General features: G+C 48.4%; 1 protein-coding gene across 2 annotated transcripts; it reads right to left on the reverse strand.

Annotated features, from left to right (window-relative positions):
- Window positions 1–291: 291 nt before the first annotated feature.
- Gusb (glucuronidase beta) lies at window positions 292–11,945 on the reverse strand. Of its 2 annotated transcripts, XM_040731403.1 has the most exons (12): window positions 11,685–11,945; window positions 9,546–9,731; window positions 9,196–9,377; window positions 8,589–8,731; window positions 7,974–8,161; window positions 7,396–7,539; window positions 7,001–7,179; window positions 6,769–6,915; window positions 4,538–4,622; window positions 1,773–1,949; window positions 1,092–1,227; window positions 292–634 (listed from the first exon to the last, which is right to left on the reverse strand). In XM_040731403.1, exons 1-12 carry the CDS (start codon window positions 11,892–11,894, stop codon window positions 465–467), a joined length of 1,947 nt encoding a protein of 648 aa, XP_040587337.1. In that variant the 5' UTR covers window positions 11,895–11,945; the 3' UTR covers window positions 292–464. The 2 variants fall into 2 exon arrangements, with proteins under 2 accessions (XP_040587337.1, XP_040587338.1); XM_040731404.1 differs by lacking the exons at window positions 8,589–8,731; window positions 9,196–9,377; window positions 11,685–11,945 and having other exon boundaries at window positions 9,546–9,612.
- Window positions 11,946–18,750: the final 6,805 nt, after the last annotated feature.

Below are 18,750 nucleotides of genomic sequence, written 5' to 3' on the forward strand. Positions count from 1 at the left end.
TTCTCTGTATTGTTTTGGAGGCTGTCGGTCCAGCCTGGCCTTGAACTCACAGAGATCCGCCTGCCTCTGCCTCCCGAGTGCTGGGACTAAAGGGGTGCGCCACCACCGCCCGGCACAGTCAGTGCTCTTATCCTCTCTCCAGCCCCTTACCAGTATCTCTTAAGGAAGTATGAGTGTCCACACGCAGGTTTTCCAGAGTATACAAAGCTAAGGTCAAAAACTGATGCAGAAATGACCTCCAACACTTCTCAGCACATGTTACTGAGCTTAAGCACAGACATCCATAGCAAGTTATTATTCCCATACAAGAGAAGCTTTATTGTCACTTCTAATGTCCCCTATTAGCAGATCACAAAATCCAGAGTAAAAATCTCTAGAGTCAGGACCTGTGAGAACACCTGGTCTGTTGAGAAACTGTGTCTCACTTCATCAGAGGTTGGGCCTGCAGTGAGGTAGTTCTGGCTTTAGAATGTGAATGGTCTGGTTCCCAAACACTGCGTCCTTGGCACTGAATGGTGATGTCTGGTTTCGTTGGCAATCCTCCAGTATCGCTCTCGCAAAATAAATGCCACGTTTTTGGGGTGTCTCTGGCGAGTGAAGATCCCCTTCTTGTTCCCTATTACTCTAGTCGGTGCTTAAAAAACAAGGGGGCTAGTAAGATGGCTCAGAAAGTAAAGGAACTTGCCATTAAACCCAATCACCCCAAATTCAATCACAGGCACCCAAGAGGAAGGAGCAAGAGTGGTCTAGCCTCTACCTGGGTGCTATGGCATGTGCACATACACCCTCCCCACTTCCTCACATGCTAAATAAAAATGTACTAAAGTTTAAAACGCCATGGAGGAACACACCTAGCACCCAAGAGGCCATCTGGTCACTTTGAGTTCCAGGCCAGCCTGGTATACAGGCCAGCCTGAGACCCTATCAAAAGTTGGAGATTAATTGTCCCAATTTTAAGTAATGTAAAATAGGCCAAAACAAGTACTTCCCTACCTAAGCCATTTCCCCAGCCCCATTTCCGGTATTCTTAAAAATGCCCAGAACTGGAAAAGCCAACCTGAGAAAAATCCATAAGCCTAACAGGAACTTACTCTGGTTGGTCATAAAGTCAGCAAAATTCCAAATGAGCTCTCCAACCACATATTCTTTTCGTTTCTGATCGAAAACCGAATGATAGTTTTCCAGGAGAGCTTTCTGGTACTCCTCACTGAACATGAGAGGTGGATCCTGGGATTCAAGGCAAAGGGAATGTCAGAGTTGGGACTGAAGTGTTAGATAAAAAAATCAGAGACCCAGCAGGGTGGTGGTGGTGTACGCCATTAATCGCAGCAATTGTGAGGCAGAGGCAGGTGGATCTCTGTGAGTTCAAGGCCAGCCTGGTCTACAGAGTGAGTTCCAGGACAGCCTCCAAAACCACAGAGAAACCCTATCTTCAAAAACCAAAAAAAAAAAAAAAAAAAAAAAAAGTCACTGTTGAGCCCCGTGTGGGAGCACACACCCATCACCCAGAACTCGAGAGGCTAGGAGGGAGAGTGTGAAGTTGAGGCCAGCCTGGGCATCAAACAGGCCTCAGAAAAAAACAAAAACAAAAACGTGGTGGTGGGACTGGAAAGAAAGCAGAGGCCTGCATGCAGGGGCCACGGTGTTGTGTAGGGTTGGGAGACTCCTAAGAGCTAAGGCGGGGTCACTGGTCCAGCTGAGGGCAGGTAAAGCCTGATGAGATTAGTGTCACCACTGTGGTGAGTGGCAGTGAGGCATTCTATACAGTTTACCTCGTGAAACCCTGCGATTGCTTCTGCTCCATATTCGCTCTGGATAACCGGCTTCTTGTGAGTCTTATACCAGTTCTCAAACTGGCTCTTCAGCTGCGGCTGGATCACCTCCAGATGCCCATAGTCATGATACCAGGAGAAGTAGCTGTTCACACAGATCACGTCCACGTACGGGGCCTAGGACAAGAGTGGTCAGGTGAGTGCCCCTCACACTGAGGGCCTCTTCAAGGTCAGCATAGAATGCAGATGATGCAACTAACCCCACCCAACATGTAGGAAATAAAGCCAAGAACAGACCCAAATGGGCTAGTCTCTAATGCTAGGTGGAGGCTTCCAACTGGGCCATGGCTGGAAGCAATATCCCTGGCCTTGTTGGATCATACTCCTCTCTATTCCTGTCACTGGACTCCTGTGGCCTTGCCTGGAGATGTGATCCAACCTGAAGTGTGGATTTTCTTTTCACAGTTGAATTTTTTAGATAGACTTACGTAGCCCAAGCTGGCTGACTTCAAACTCCCTATGCAGTCAAGGCTGATCCTGAACTGATGACCCGTCTACCTTCACCTCCCAAGTGCTGGGATCACAGGTGTGCACTGCCTACGCCTAGTTTTCTGCCTTGCTGGGGATCAAGTCCAGGGTTTCAGGAATTGGAGGCAAACACTCTTATCAATGGCACTACATCTCCTGCTCATTTTTTAAAGGGAGGGCACTAGGGTTGCAACCCAAGGGCTTGTGCATGCTAAGCATTGGCTGTATCACTGAGCCATGGCCCCAGCTCCTCACAGAGTCTCCTTCAATCCACAGTTGAGAGGGCAGGTCTGTGAGCGGGTAGACTGGCTAGACTTCCTAGGGAGTGTTGAGATCCACGGGCAGGGGCAGGATGCATCTCGGCAGCAGGAAAGAGCTCTGCATCCAGGGGGCTAGCCTCCAGGTCACACATACTGCTCCGCTGCAAACAAAACTGCCCTTCGAATGATGAGGACTTTCCCAGAGGACCTCAGACCCTCTCCAGGCTGTGGTGGCAGGAAGATGCAGTCAGTAGGAAGTTATGGAGGATCAAATGCCACTTCATAAAAGCACACTCCAGGCAAAGATGCCAGCCACAGGGCACCCAGCAAAGCCTTCCCCTTGCACACAGAAGGTAAGGCGAGCATCCGAACGGCCAGCAACAGGGCCTCAGTGAGTGCAATCTGTGTTTTTGAAGAGCGGGCTCTAGAAATCTAGAGAAGGCAGGGCTAACAATACTTGCTGTTAATTATTTTCAGATATTTAATTTATAAATGAGTGCTTTCCCTGTATATTTGTATATGCATCAGGAGGTGTCAGATACCCTGGAACAAGAGGATTATGAGCCACCACCATGTAGGTACTGGGAACCTAACTCTGGTCCTCTGTAAGTGCTCTTAGCCTATCAGCCGTCTCTCCAGTCCCGACAAGGCTTGCTTATCCATGAGAAAATGACTGTGTTGACAGATCCTGTCTCAGAAACAGGAGGAGGAGGTAGGTGCTGCAGAGATGACTCAGAGCTAGGAACTCACACTGATGGTTTGAATGAGAACAGCCCCCATAGTTCGTATGGCGGAATTCCTGGTCTACAGTTGGTGGAACAGGTGTATCACCCGGGGTGGGTTTTGAGGTTACATTCGAGGTGGCTGGATCACCTCCAGATGCCCATAGTCATGATACCAGGAGAAGTAGCTATTCACACAGATCACGTCCACTTACGAGGCCTGGGACAAAAGTGGTCAGGTGAGTTTGCCTCTCACACCGAGGGCCTCCTCAAGGTCAGAATAGAATGCAGATGTGACTGCATTCAAGATGTGAGCTCTCAGCTACTGCTCCAGCACCATGCCAGTCTGCTGACATGCACTGCATAAAATTAGTGAAAAGGGCAGGGGACAGAGTCTAACCGCATGATGGCTCATTCACACCTGTGATCCTAGAGCTCAGGAGGATTTTGTTTGGTTGGTTGTGTTTGTTTGTCTTTTGTTTTTCCAGACAGGGTTTCTCTGTATTGTTTTGGAGGCTGTCCTGGAACTCGCTCTGTAGACCAGGCTGGCCTCGAACTCACAGAGATCTGCCTGCCTCTGCCTCCCGAGTGCTGGGATTAAAGGCATGCGCCACCAACACCTGGCTCTCAGGATTTTGAGTTCTAGGCCAGATTAGGCTATGTAGTGGGATTCTGTTCACCAACAAGCAAAAACCATGAAATTCCAAGGGAGACTGGTTGGGGAAAGGAAATGGATCAGTGGAAGTTTGAGATGGACAGGGGAGGGAAATGGGTGTGACTATGGTCAAAATTCACTATATACACATATGAAGATATAATAAACCCTACATAGCCGGGCAGTGGTGGGGCAAGCCTTTAATCCCAGCACTTGGGAGGCAGAGGCAGGCGGATCTCTGCGAGTTTGAGGCCAGGTTGGACCACAGCCTCCAAAACAATACAGAGAAACCCTGTCTCAAAAAACAAAAAAAATAAAATTAAATAAAGTAAACCCTACATATATAATAGATGCTAATAAAAATCACCATTAGAAAAGGCCAAGTCTACAATGCAAACAAATACATTGTCATGGCTGTAGCCCAGCCTTCTTGGGGTTAGAAGCCACACTACCTAGGGGATAAGCAGGAAGTTAGTAATTTTAACCATTTGTGAAAATGGCTGGACTGACCACTGCTGGTTTCTGTTAGCAAGCACAAGATTAAAGGCCACGCACAGGTGAGCAGAGGCAGCGTGGGGACCGCCCCACCCCCAGGCTCACCCCCAGGTCTGCATCATATTTGGTGTTGGTCACAAAGGTCACAGGACGGGTGGGGTCCAGGGTTTTGGTGTGGGTGATCAGCGTCCTGTTCATGGAAGGCAGAAGACAGGCTGTCAGATTGGGAGGGGCTCTCAGACACCTCTCTCCCTTCCCATTTCCCCATCAGTGGTGGCTCACAGCGAAGGCCATGGCTGCACGGAGCCACGAGAGCAGAGATGAGTACAAACCGAAACGTCAAGAGGCAGCAGAGATGAAGGAGAACGGAGCACCCAGGGGTGGGGTGGGGGCATGATTTAAATTAAGAGCCGGGGAAAGATTTCCATTGACTCATGAGGAATGGAGGAGAGGACCCAATGGAAGGAATAGTCCTAGGGTTAAGGTTTGGTGCCTGGGACCTATTCCTGGCCTCCACATCGCAGATCACCATCTATCACCATTGGAGACTACTTTTTTCTTTTATATTGTTTTGATCATTACTCTTGCAGTATGAAGGATGTGTGTTGCCCCTTGGACTTAGGTTCTGAACCCACCTTCTCAAACAGCTCCAAATCAGCAAAACCAGTCTGGGCTACTCCAGCCTAGCCAGTCCCTGCCTCATCCCTGCTGTCCCCTAATGATGCATGTCCCTCACCACTTCCTGAAAAAGTTTGGGAGCCTCGGGAAGCTATTTGCTTCCCCTTCAAGGCAAAAGTCCTATCCACCCAGCCCCAGTCCCAAAGTCCCCTGTATATCGTGAGCTTGAAAGGGCTGTGAGTATCCAGAGCTGTCACTGGTCTAAGGGAAGGGAATTTCTCAAACCCCTTACGTACTCCGAGGAGCACAGGTTACTATGTGGGACTGGAGGCAGCGTCAGAAGGAGCTTAGATTGCCTCTGTGTGACAAGCAGCGTAATTCACCCTAAAGACAAATAACAGTCTCATGACGGATGAAGGCTGGGCCTGGAGGTACTCTCAATGGTAGAGCCCTTGCCTAGCATTCGTAGATAGGCCCTGTTGGATCCCCAGCACTAGAAAATATTTAAAATCTTTGTGTTATTAAAAAAAAAAGTACCCTTGGCCTGGCGTTGGTGGCGCACGCCTTTAATCCCAGCACTCGGGAGGCAGAGGCAGGAGGATCTCTGTGAGTTCGAGACCAGCCTGGACTACCAAGCGAGTTCCAGGACAGCCTCCAAAGCCACAGAGAAACCCTGTCTCGAAAAACCAAAAAAACAAAAACAAAAAAAGTCCCCTTTTATGGTACTGGACAGATAGTCCAGTGTTTGCTCTCTTCCAGAGAACTCGGGTTCAATTCCCAGCACCCACGTGGTGGCTTACAACAGCTCTAACTCGTTATTAGGGATCTGATGCCTTCTAGCCTCTGAAGGCAGCAAGCACACATGGTACAGACATACATGCAGGCAAAATGCCCATACACACAAATAACTTTAAATCCCGTGTGTAGTCTCATGCCTGTGTAAATTGGTTTTCTAAAGATAAACCCAAAACGTCACAAAGTGGTTTTCTAGTTTTCCACGTGTTTCTGTCTAGAATGAACGAGTGCACAGATGACTGCCAGGTTCGATAGACCATGCCTGTAATCCTAGCACCGAGAAGAAAGTAGAGACACAAGGGTCAGGGATTCAAGGCCCAGCTTTGGCTACATAACAAAATTGAGGCTAGCCTGCACTATCTGAAACCTTGTTAGGAAAAAAAAATCAGGCAAGGGACTGGATAGATGACTCAGTTGTGAAAAGCACTTATTGCCAAGCCCAGAGACTCGAGTTCAAGCCCCAGGACTTCCATGGTGGAAAGAAAACCAATTTCTACAAGCTGTCCTGTGATCTCCACATGTATGTCACAACACACATAGAAATAAACAAATTAAAAATAAATCTTAAAACCAAAAGATTGTCAGGCTCGGTGGATCATATATGATCTCAGCACTCAGAAGGCAGGATCAAAAGGGTTAGTGCTTGTTTGAGGCCAGCCAGGGATATACAGCAAGACCCTCTCTCAAAAATTAATAATATATGAAATCCAAAGCTCTGTATATCAAAGGGAACTCTGAATTTCCCTAGGATGAGAAAAATCACAGTCTCAGAAGTGATGGACTGGCAAGGGATACTGACATTCACAGCATACGTTCACCCCCTCAAAGCTGACTTCCACACTTCTGGCTGCCTATAGAGGTTGAGTCAGGCCAAAGGGCAAGGCCACGGGCCTGACTCAGCCCAGGGCAGGAAGCATACTCACTTGAAGTAATAACCGGCAGGTTTCAGAGCAGAAGAAGGCTCATTGGCCACAGACCACATCACAACCGCAGGGTGATTTTTGTCCCTGCGTACCAACTCCTCCATCACCTCCAGGTGGTGCCGAAGAGACTCATTGCCAAGACTCTGGCTGTGGAGCCGGGAAAGAAAGGGTCACCAGAGGCTGTGAGGGGAGCTGGGCAAGTTGGGCAGTGTAGGAGGCTAGGGGCACTCACGGCAGCACGATGCCCACACCGGGGCACTCATCAATGACCACGATTCCGTATCTGTCACACAGCTGAAGAACCTCCTCGGAGTAGGGGTAATGGCTGGTACGGAAGGAGTTGGCACCAAGCCAATAGAGTAGGTTGAAATCCTTCATCAACAGCGGCCAGTCGAAGCCCTTCCCTCGGATCTGGGGGACAGCAGGGCTGTGTGACCTCTGCGCTTGTCACCGGAGAACACCCGCTTTCTTCTGAAGCCCCAGCCCCTATAGAGTCACCCTCTCCCCTCCCTAGGCTCAGTTCACCAACCCCAGCCCATGATGGCCGTCTTCAGAGCACGTGAGGAAGGGAAGGAGGTATCAGGGACTCCCAGCATCCCACATGGGGATGCCACAGCCACAACTCACATCCGAGTCCTCGTGCTTGTTGACACCATGGAAATAGAAAGGTTTCCCGTTTATGAGGAACTTGCTCTCGGTGACAGCCACTGTTCGAATCCCGACAGGGAGGGTGTAGAAGTCAGACACAGGCCCAGCTGTCATCATCCTCACCTAGGAGACCAATGTGCCGGGCAAGAGCACCCAGGTAGACTGAGCCTCATCCATGTCACCCAAGAGGAAGGACTCCCCCCATGCATAACACTTTGGAAATGATTTCCCCCAAGACAGGGTTTCTCAGTGTAGCCCTAGCTGTTCTGGAACTCGCTTTGTAGACCAGGCTGGCCTCGAACTCACAGAGATCTGCCTGCCTCTGCCTCCTGAGTGCTGGGATTAAAGGCATGCACCTGTACCCATCATAGTCTCCATCTTTAGGAGGAACACACTCTTAGACCTACTCTTCACAGCTGGACTTTTCCACAAAGGGATAGAAAGCCAGGAATCTAAGAGCATCTTTGCCTAGACACCTGTCCTGGGATGCCTACTGAAACTAGTCACTAGGTGGCAGCAAAGAGCCTTCCTTAGCCCCAGCTCCAAATCCCCATTACCTCCAAGGAGTACAGGTAGGCTGGATGGTCATGCATCAGGTATGGCCACCAAAGGTTGGCACCTGGCACCTGAAGTTGACCCTGGTCCCCTGTTTCCTGGGCCACGACTTGGCCATCCTCATCCAAAAGACGAACTTCTAACTGGAAATGTTCATTGCCCTTGACGGAAATCCAGTAATTTACCAGCCCTGTGGGAAACGAGATAGGGACAGAAGCAGATAAGACTTTATCATACCACACTCACAGAAGCCCCCTCAGGCCCCAAGACCCTAGCAAACAACTGCTTGATTTTTTTCAGTTTATAGTCCAGGGAGGAGAGATTAGGGGTGGTACAATAGGGGAGGAACCAAGTGACCCGCTATCTCCAGCTATGTCACTTAGACAAGACCCCACTTCTCAACTGGTCCTCATTTTCTTGCAAAGTGAGGTCCACCAGATGGGTGGTTTCTGAAGCCATTGTTGACTTGGGCAGTCTCAATCTTGTCTTCTGAGGCTGATGAAGCAGGTGATGGTTACAGGACACTCAGAAGCCTTTTCTTTAGGGAGCGTTTCCTCTTGGGAACCGAGATAAACAGGGCTCAGCCTAGCATAACACCTTCCACCCAGAGCCCTCACCAATGTTTTGCTCCACGTTAGTGGTCACAGTAATATCGTCGATGTAGGTGGTAGGGGTGGTGTAGAGGACCACAGCCCGGTGCAGTCCCGCATAGTTGAAGAAGTCAAAGTTTGTGTCCTGGACAAAGTAACCCTTAGGATACCTAGGGTGGGAAAATGAAGGTTGATTGTTCCTGTGCCTTTTTTTAATCGTGCGTGCGTGCGTGGGTGCGTGTGTGTGTGTGTGTGTGTGTGTGCGCGCGCGCGTGCGCGCGCTACAGTGCACTGTAGAGATCAGAGGACAGCCTCAGGTACTGGTTCTAGCTGGCCTGACAACTTCCATGAATCCTGCCTCCAGCTCTCAACACGGGAGCATTGAAGAAGACGGGGATTACAGATCTAACCAATCACATCCATCCTTACATGGGTGCCCGGACTTCAAGCTCATGTCCTCATGCTTACACAGTGAGTATTTTACCCACTGAGCCATCTCCCCGACCCATCTGCCTCCCTTGATGTTTAGCTAGCATGTGTCCCCTGGTCTCCCTAGATCAGTGGCTAAAGTCACTCTCCCTACGTGGAAGTCTGCTGGACAGGGGAGGGGAGGGGGGAGGAGGATGCTGCTCACATGGAGGTGTCAGCCTTGTAGATGATGGACCCTGGTGGCAGGGTATGAGGGGTCAGTGTGTTGTTGATGGCAATGGTGACCCGGCAGGTGGTCAGGGGCCCACTCTGGACCAGCTTGCTGATGTCAGCTTCGAAGGGGAGGTGACCCCCTTCATGTTCCACCACGTGAATCCCATTCACCCACTGCAGACACAAGGAGATATGAGCAGAGGGTGACTGGCCAAAGGGTACCCCCTTCCAGAAGCGGCTCCTGCCATAAGCCAGTGGAGCCCTTTCTCCGGCCCATGCACGGAGCCCTTCTCAACAGCCGGGACTGCTTCCCCACCCCAGGCGGCCACTCCTTGCACTGACCACAACAGCGTAGTAATGGGCACTGTTGATCCTCAGCACCACTCTCATATCGGAGTCTTGGGTCCATCGCTGTGGTAGGATTGCTTCCCGCTCATACCACACCCAGCCAATAAAGTTCCGAAGCCGGGCCTCTTGGGTGATGTCATTGAAGCTGGAAGGGACTGGCATGTCCAAAGTTGGGCCGGACTAGGGAAAAAAGAGCTGGAGTCATGGGCTGGGGAATGTAGCTCGGGCAAGTAGAGGGCTGGCCTGCCATGCATGAGACCCTGGGTTCCAACTCTAGCACTGCATAAACCAACCATGGTGCCCATGGGAGGTACAGCCAGGAAGATCAGAGTTCAAGGTTACATAGCATATCTGAGGATACATGAGATTCTATCTAAAGAGCAAGAATCAGGCCAGACAGTGATGGTGCACGCCTTTAATCTTAGCACTCAGGAGGCAGAAGTAGGCAGATCTATGAGTTCGAGGCCAGCCTGATCAGCTGGGGCTACACAGAGAAACCCTGTCTCAAAAAAAAAAAAAAAAAAAAAAAAAAGCAAGAATCAGATCTGTTCTTCATGCCTGCAGCTCCCCCCAGTGCAGAAGCACAAGAGCAAGGGGGGGCAGGACACGGGATGGGGACGACTCTGTAAACACTGGCTGCATGTGGGTAACTCGCTGACAAGTGAGCTGCATGGACAGTTTGTGCAAAACGACTATTGCAACCAAGTTCTTCCACAGGACAGACGGTACCAGGGCCAAGACTTTTACGGAAAGAGTGAGCCCAGGGCCACAGCCCATTCTAAGAAAGGAAGAACCAGACCATGACACGAGAGGCAGATGATCCCTGCCCTGGGAGGAAGGCCAACAGCAGGGCACAGGGCCCCTGAGCTGAGGAAGCTGAGAAGGCATGTGGAGGCTGGCTCCTCCTCACTTCCTCTTTTGCTGAATGCTGGGCAGTGCAGTTGAAAACTGAGCGTCTAAGCCAGGCGTGGTGGCTCATAGTGTGTAACCCTAGCACCTGGGGATTTAAGCAGGATTGCTATGGTTAGAGGTCAACCTGGACACCATAGCGAGATGCTGTGGCAATCTCTAGCGCTACACACACACACACACACACACACACACACACACAGAGCTGGTGAGATGACTCTGGATTACAGGCACTAGTCATCAAGCCTGATGACCTGACTTAGATCCCTGGGACCTAGGAGAGACCAAACTCCAGCGAGTTGTCCTCTGACCTCCGCATGTACCATGCAGCACACGGTGCCCACACACAGTAAATCAATGTTACAAATGTTAAACAAAGGAGAGAGAAAGGTGGGGAAGTGGGAGGAGTCAAGAGGGTAAGAGGAAGTGAGGGAGAATGAATGAATGAATGAATGAATGAATGAATGAACGAATCCGGGAGAGGCAGAGGCTGGGAGCACAGTTTTTCATCAACCTGCTTCTGCACCAACCTTACCACTTAGAGATGGGATCTTCTGCTAACTGTGTGGCAAGTCATGCCCTTTATATGAATCTTGCAACCCCAAGGCATTTCCTGCCTTGGCTGAGCAGAACCGAACCCCACGGGGTGTACCAGCTCTCCACTCTCTATCCCCATCCCCAAATCTTTGTCCTGCTCCTCGCTAGATGTGAGAGCTTGCAAGAGGCAATGTGCACCTTGCTGGAGACATGTGCACAAACACCGACTCCAAACCTAACCCTAACCCTAACCCTGGAGCAGGAGGTTCACCAGGATGCCCAGGCCAGCCTGGGTTACAGTTTCAAAACAAAACAAAAGGCTCGGCAGTGACACGCACGCACGCACAGGGTCCTGGTTCAACCCCTAGCACTATGTAATAAAATGAAAAGTTTAATTTTAAAAAAATCCATTGCTTGGGGCAGCCCTCGCCAGGCAGAATCCTTGGAGTCCTTGTGGTTCTCGGGCATACCAGGTCCCACTTCCTGCTCCAGCCGCTCCCTCCCCAGCCTGCAAACACATATTAACCTTTTCTAGACCCGCGTAACGGAAGGGGATCTCCACATACAGGCACCCGTCCTTCCGTCCCCTGGCTTCGGGAAGCTTCCACACCTCAGGAAACGCCCCCCCCCAACACATACACACACACACACACACACACACACACACACACACACGGGAACGCGCACCTCCCGCAGCGGCTGCCTGTACCACTGCTGTTCGAATCCCTGCAGCCGGTTTTCCGAGAAATCAGCGCGGAAGCGCCACAGTCCGTCCAGCGCTTTGACCTCCCGCGACGGGCTCTCCCTGGGGAAGAGCATCCCGCCCTGCAGCGCCAGAGCGCAGCTGCACAGCAGCGGGCCCAGCGCCACCCAGCACGCACTCAGCTTTGGGGACATGCTGGGCTGGCGGCCCACCGTCCAGCGCCTGGGCTTTTAGGCTCCCTCTCCCGGAGAGGGCGGGGCCTGGGAGCGTCACATGTTACCCGTGAAGCCGCCAGAGCCAACTTGGTTGAGGGCAAGTCAGTGCCTGTAAGGCTGCCTGGGCAGGGCCATCCAGAGATCCCCCGGACTAGAATCCGCAGAAAGAAAAAACTCTCATAGTCTACCGTTAACCCCGAAGACATGAAGTCCTGGGTCGTCCTCCCACAGGAATGCCAGAGGTCCCTGCCAGTCTCAAAGTCGTTAACATTCTCCCACACCCCCACTCACAGAACTCTCTGGGGCTGTGCCTCCCAGGACAGTTAGGCTAAGGTCTGGGAGAACCCTTGAAGTCCCGGCCCCCACCATTTCTTCTGTGAAAGATCGCAAATGAGGGGTTCAAGAGAGACACTGAGAAGGATTGTTGGGGTTTGGGAATCGATCAAGGCCTGGAAACCGCGCACAGACAACCTCCCGAGTTGGGGGATCTGAAGAGGGCTTAGGTACTAGTGACAGAAATGAGAGACCCTTCGGTCTCTGAGGAAGCGGTGGTTTCACAGCCCAAGCTTGCAGCTAAGCTCTTCTGATGCCCAGCAGGAAGCAGGTAATGGCGTTGTTGTGCCAGGTTCGCGGAACCGTGTGACTAACCCAGGGAAGGAGTCGACACTCTGATGCAAAAGCAAAAGGTTTCTTTTTATTGTTCAAGCTGGCCAGCTTGGATTGCACTCCACGGCTGGGAAATGAGATGCCAACCAGCCCAAACGAGAAGCTTTTAAAGGGGCAGGCCATAAGGTTGAAAGGCACAAATTTTAGAGTTTCCAAAGGTTGAAAGGCACAAATTTTAGAGTTTCCATGGTTACTTAAGGTCATACAAAGTACAGAGGTAAGCAATAACTATATATTTTTAAGCAAGATACATTTGAGTAGGATAAGACAGGGCATAGGACTCCAGAGTCACAGGGTCTGTCAGTTATCCCCTGGGCTGGGGATCTTTACGACCACCAATTAGCAGGCAGGAGTGTTAACCCAAGTGGTAGAGGGTCACCTCCCCTTCTCTGAGAGCAGGGCTCAGGCGCCAGTCACAGCACTCCTGATTTTAGGAGTTAAATTTTCCGTTACCATTAGAAGTTCCCTTTCTCTGTATATATTTAGGGCCCAAGTTTTTAAGCCTTTATTAATTTGAATTATTGGTCCTTCAGGGTTAGGTTGAGAGAATAGGATGTGTGCCTACAGGTGTACACTCACTCACCCGAGTGAGTAACCTGAGGACGTGAAAATCTTAGCTCCTGGAGTGATGGGTGGTTTCCCACCCACTTCTGTAAGCGCTCCCAACTGGCCTTGCCAAGCACAACTAGTTTCCCTGGATGTTGGTGGCACGCGCCTTTAATCCCAGCACTCGGGAGGCAGAGGCAGGCGGATCTCTGTGAGTTCGAGGTCAGCCTGGTCTACAGAGCAAGTTCCAGGACAGCCTCCAAAGCAATACAGAGAAACTTTGTCTGGAAAACCCAAAAAACAAAACAAAAACAAAAACCACAACTAGTTTCTAATTCACTTGTTTACATTTGTGCCTTTGCCTTTTTTGTGCCTGCCTTTGATGTGATGCAGAGGTCAGGGGTCAATCACGATGATGGGGGATGTCATTCTATATACTGTGAATATATGTTTCTCTTATCGATTGATGAATAAAGCTGTTTCGGCCAATGGACAGGCAGGATGTAGCCAGGCAGAATGTATAGGCAGGGCTATCAGACTAGGAGAATTTTGGGAAGAGAAACACAAGAGAGTGGGTGAGTCGCCAGGGAAATACCTTGTAGCTGCTGAAGGAGTAACATACTGGAGTATTACAGGTAAGCCACAGCCTCATGGCAATACATGGGTTAATAGAAATGGGTTACTAAGAGAGAGCTAACCAATAAGAAACCTGAGCCATTGGCCAAACAGCTTATAATTAATATAAGCCTCTGTATGTTCATTTGGGACTAAACAGCTGTGGGACTGGGCAAGAGAGAATCTCCATTTACATCACCTTCTATCTTATTTTCTTTTTCTTTTTTTTAAAGATTTATTTATTACATATATACCAGATTGAATTGTAGATGGTTGTCAGTCACCATGTGGTTGCTGGGAATTGAACTCAAGACCTCTGGAAGAGCAGTCAGTGCTCTTAACCTCTGAGCCATCTCTCCAGCCCTTATTTTATTTTTCTAATTTATTTATTTACTGGGGAGGACTGGAGAGATGATTCAGCCATTAAGAGCCCTGGATGCTCTTCCAGAAGACAGGGGTTTGATCCCAGCATCCACATGGCAGCTCATAACTATTTTTAACTCCAGTTCCAGAGAACCTACTGACCTATTCTAGCCTCAGCAAGTACTGAACCTGTGTGATGCATAGATATACATAATGGAAAAAGAACCATTCACATAAAATAAACTCTAAAAGTAGCAGCAACAACAAAAAAACTACCCTAGAATTGAATGTGGGTGTGACCCAGCTCTCAGGATGTTGATGCAGAAAGACGAGGAGATGAGGAGAGTCAGTCAGCTTGAGCTAGTGAAACTCTGTCTCATATATATATATATATATATGTGTGTGTGTGTGTGTGTGTGTGTGTGTGTGTAATATTAGATATGCATATATATGATGTATGCTTGTTTTGTAGCAGGTTATGAAGTTCCCATGGAGGCCAGACAAGGGCATTGAATTCCCTGAAACTAGGATGACAGACACTTGTGAGTCACCATTGTGGGTGCTGAGAACCGATTCCAGGTCCTTTAGAAAGGGCAGCCAGTGCTCTCAAACACTGAGCCCTTCTGCAGTCCCGTCTGGCTTACTCTATTTTAATATTTCATTTACACGTCATTTATATATTTATCTGCATGTGCACACGCACGTGTGTGCAGGTCAGAAGACAGTTTGCTGAGCCGGCTTTCTCTCTCACCCTGTAGGTCCCAGGGATTGAACTCATGCCATCAGACTTGGTGGCAGACACCTTTATCCACTAAGCCATCTCAGCGGCCCTCTGCCGGTTTAATTATTAAACTATTAAACGCTGCCTCCCCAGCTCAGGGGATTACAGATGCATCATGCCTGGCTTTGTATGTAGGTGCTAGGACTTCAAACTCAGGTTTCTCATGCTTGCCCAGCACCCACCTTACCAACGAGTCATCTCCCTAGTCCAGTCTCCGTATTTAAAGTTATAATATGAGGGCTGTTTTGAAAAATCTTAACCTGCTATCATAACTAAATCTGTATTTTCTCAAACTGGAATCCCAGTTAGCATCATATGAACATTACCCGTGCTTGGCTGAGTTGATTTCATTCTGGGTCTTGCCTTCCCCTCCTCCTGGAACCCTTTCTCCTTGTCCCCAATGAGTAAGCTCTCTTAAACTCAATGCCTCTCTCTTCTCTCCCCTCTTCCCCCAGGCTGACTTTGAACTGCTGGTGATCCTCCTGCCTCAGCTTCCCCAATGCTAAGATTACAGGTGTGCACTCAACTTTGTTAGGACATCTTTATTTTTGTAATCATGTCCTTAGACCTCGGTCACTCTCCAGTTCCTTGTACACACGGTTTCACTGAGGAGTTCTGATCCTTGGCGCGGCTTCTCAGCGTCCCAGAATTCATGTCCTTGCAGGGACTTTCCCACTCCAGGCCTGATCCCTGCACCCTCTTAGACTTTGGTTAACCTTCCCTTGAGGCAATTTCTCGTAACTGTGACCCCAAAAATGAACAAATAATTTAAAGAACAGTAATTGTCTCGTGCACTGATTTCAGGTAGCTCAGTCTGTGGTCACATGACCTGCTCAGTTCAGGACACCCTCTTTTGGAGAGCAGAGGATCCTGACAGGGGAAAGCAGTTCACCTCAGGGCAACCAGGATGTGGAGAAAAAAGGAAAGAGGAAAGGATGGGAACAGCCATCCAGGACATACTCGAGCAACATGCTTCTACCTAGACCGTGCCTCATTATGGTCTGTTCTGCATGAATGCGTGAATAGGCTAAGCCACTGTTCAAGTTAGACCCTCATGTCATGGTCCAGTCATCCTAAAACGCACCAGCTGGGCACATAAGCCTTTGGAAGACAGTTTCTCTTTCTTTCTTTCTTTCTTTCTTTCTTTCTTTCTTTCTTTCTTTCTTTCTTTCTTTCTTTCCCTTCCTTCCTTCCTTCCTTCCTTCCTTTCTTTCTTGAGACAGATTTTTCACTGTGTAGCCCTGGTTGGCCTAGAACTCATAGAAGTCAACCTGCCTCTGCATCCTGAGTGCTGGAATTAATGGTGTGCACAAAACCTCTGGCTGGAGGCCATTTGTATTGTTGTTTTGAGGCAGGTCCTCACATAGCCCAGACTGGGCAGACAGTGGATGGGACCAAAATGACCATGAACTCCTGTTCCTCCCGTTCCCTTGTCTGGAGTGTGCCGATATGCTGGTTTAAGGTATAGACTCAGGTTCAATTACATGGAGGTCACAATTGTCTGTAACTCCATAACTTATAAATTATCTCACAGGGATAGTCCTTTCTCTCTGACAGAAATGATCAATTCATCACACCAACATAACCTGACCTTAAGGCTAATCTGATTAGTTTAGGGACACACAGGTCATACACCATCCATCAGGGCCAAAAGGAAAATACTGGACGAAGTAGGTTTTTGTGAGGCAAAACCATTGGTTGATTTCATGGCACTCCTAACTGTATAAAAAGCTTTGTCAGAGCCAGGCAGTGGTGGCGCACGCCTTTAATCCCAGCACTCGAGAGGCAGTGGCAGGTGGATCTCTGTGAGTTCGAGGCCAGCCTGGTCTACAAGAGCTAGTTCTAGGACAGCCTCCAACGCCACAGAGAAACTCTGTCTCGAAAAACAAAAGTTTTGTCAGTTCAAATCCTTCACAACCAGTAACCTACTTGGAACCTCTACAGAAGATCAAATCAGGTGCCCTCTTGGTAAAGTCTCTGCTGCTGACTCTGGCATCTGGCACGGCTCACAGCGAGGTAGATTCATTTGGTCTGTGCATATGTGTGAGCATCCTCAATAGCATGTTTCTGTGGATGTGATACGCCGGTCATTTGGCCCATGGGAGTCCATATTCATGAGAGAACCTTCCTGACTTTCACTCAGGTACACTTTCCCAGTCAGACTTCTCTAGGATGGAATAGTGAAATAAGAAACAATGGGTTGACTCTGCAGAGCGTATGAGGGCAAAGCATGAACAGTTCCCCAAAGTCACAGGTCCAAAGTGCTATGTTAATCAAGTTATCATATTACCCTGCCTTAGTCTACATTCCTGGAAACCAAATCTTGAACTAATAAACAAAATATTATTAACTGATATTTCTAGTCAGCTTAAGTATTTCAAAGGATTGGGAGTAGAGACACACATTCCAATGACCTGGTTTTTTTTTTTCTTTTATTTGCCATTGTTGTTTTTTCAGTTTGACAAGGAATGGTTTAGCATTGCCACGGCTGCTGATAATGTAGACAAGAGAGAGAAAGGTGAACCTATGAGACTCTAGGTTCGTAAGGCTACATGGAATGATGGGTGTGGTCAAATGGAAGTTACATTTTTTTTTTGTCAAGTTAGTAAACTGTCAACCATGTAAACCCAGCAGACTATTTATGTTTCTCGGCCTGTATGTTGGGAGCGTTCTGTTTCTGGACATGAAATTGAAGGCCTCATCTTTAGCAATGTGGTTATATTGTTCTACGAAGGGGTAGCTCTGGACACATACAGGTTAGACACTGTCTCCAATTCCACAGGTGTTTCCCTAGAAATCCTTGTGGTTGGAGGCCTGTGGTTAGATTTTGTGTCCTAATATTAGATGCAGGGGACTCTAATTATCTTACTTGCAGTAAGCTGAAAGGTGCAAGTGAGCATTTGGGTCAAAGCCGTACATCTTATGTTACTCAATTAATGTTGTCATAAAAGTCTTCCACTAAAAAGGTCAGATAAATCTAGGTTGCAAATCCCTTTTCCTAGGTCCAAAGATTCTTTCTCCGACATTTGGATGACTATATTCAAGGAAAGAATGCATAACACCATGAGAATTGAAAAATGCTTAGAACCATTTCTGTCTTATGACCAAAATTGTAAGTTTTAGGTTACAAATACAAACACTTAAAATACATGCATATGAATGTGTGCATGTATTATGGCTAGCCTACAACAGGAGAGTTAGCATATTGAAAAAGATACTCAATGGATAGTGAAGTTTGTATGAGGAAGCCACAAGTGACAAAATTGGCACAAATAAAGGATGGTTTCTCTGCTTGACTTTTAGTTTGAATGGCCAGTGTTCAAAGTCGTTATTTGTAGGCAAGAAGATGGCAACTATAGAACCCAGTGTTCAGCACAGGATCTAGGAGCTTCCTCTATATGAACAAAAGCATCGTGGGTGTGCACATTCACGCCAATACATCAGCCACCCATAGGTGCATAGATCTAGAGCAATTTTGGCTACTAGGAAAGTTATCAATACTTCCAACCAACCGAGATATGTCCCAAATCCGAGTTCATTGTAGGTTGTCTGAAGTTCACATGGAAGAGACCACTACTACCCAAAGATGGGAATAAGTATAACTGAATGTCTCCAAACAGTTTTCCCATGTGAAATTTTATTTCTAGGTAATTTGTAATCTTTTTTTCTTTCATTCAATGTTTTGATTTGTTATTGGATAGGCCTGCCACTCACTGATAGGTCGCAGTGTCCTCAAATATCCTTCAAACTTCATGCCTCAGTCCTCCAAACTCTTTCATTACAACGACGTTGTCTGTCATCCTTGATTCATGGAAAATTTAAATTAACACTGTCACTTTAAAGTTCCCTTTCCTTGTATTTTAT

This window comes from Mesocricetus auratus, unplaced genomic scaffold, assembly GCF_017639785.1.
Source record: "Mesocricetus auratus isolate SY011 unplaced genomic scaffold, BCM_Maur_2.0 Super-Scaffold_100025, whole genome shotgun sequence".
Taxonomy (NCBI): Eukaryota; Metazoa; Chordata; class Mammalia; order Rodentia; family Cricetidae; genus Mesocricetus; species Mesocricetus auratus.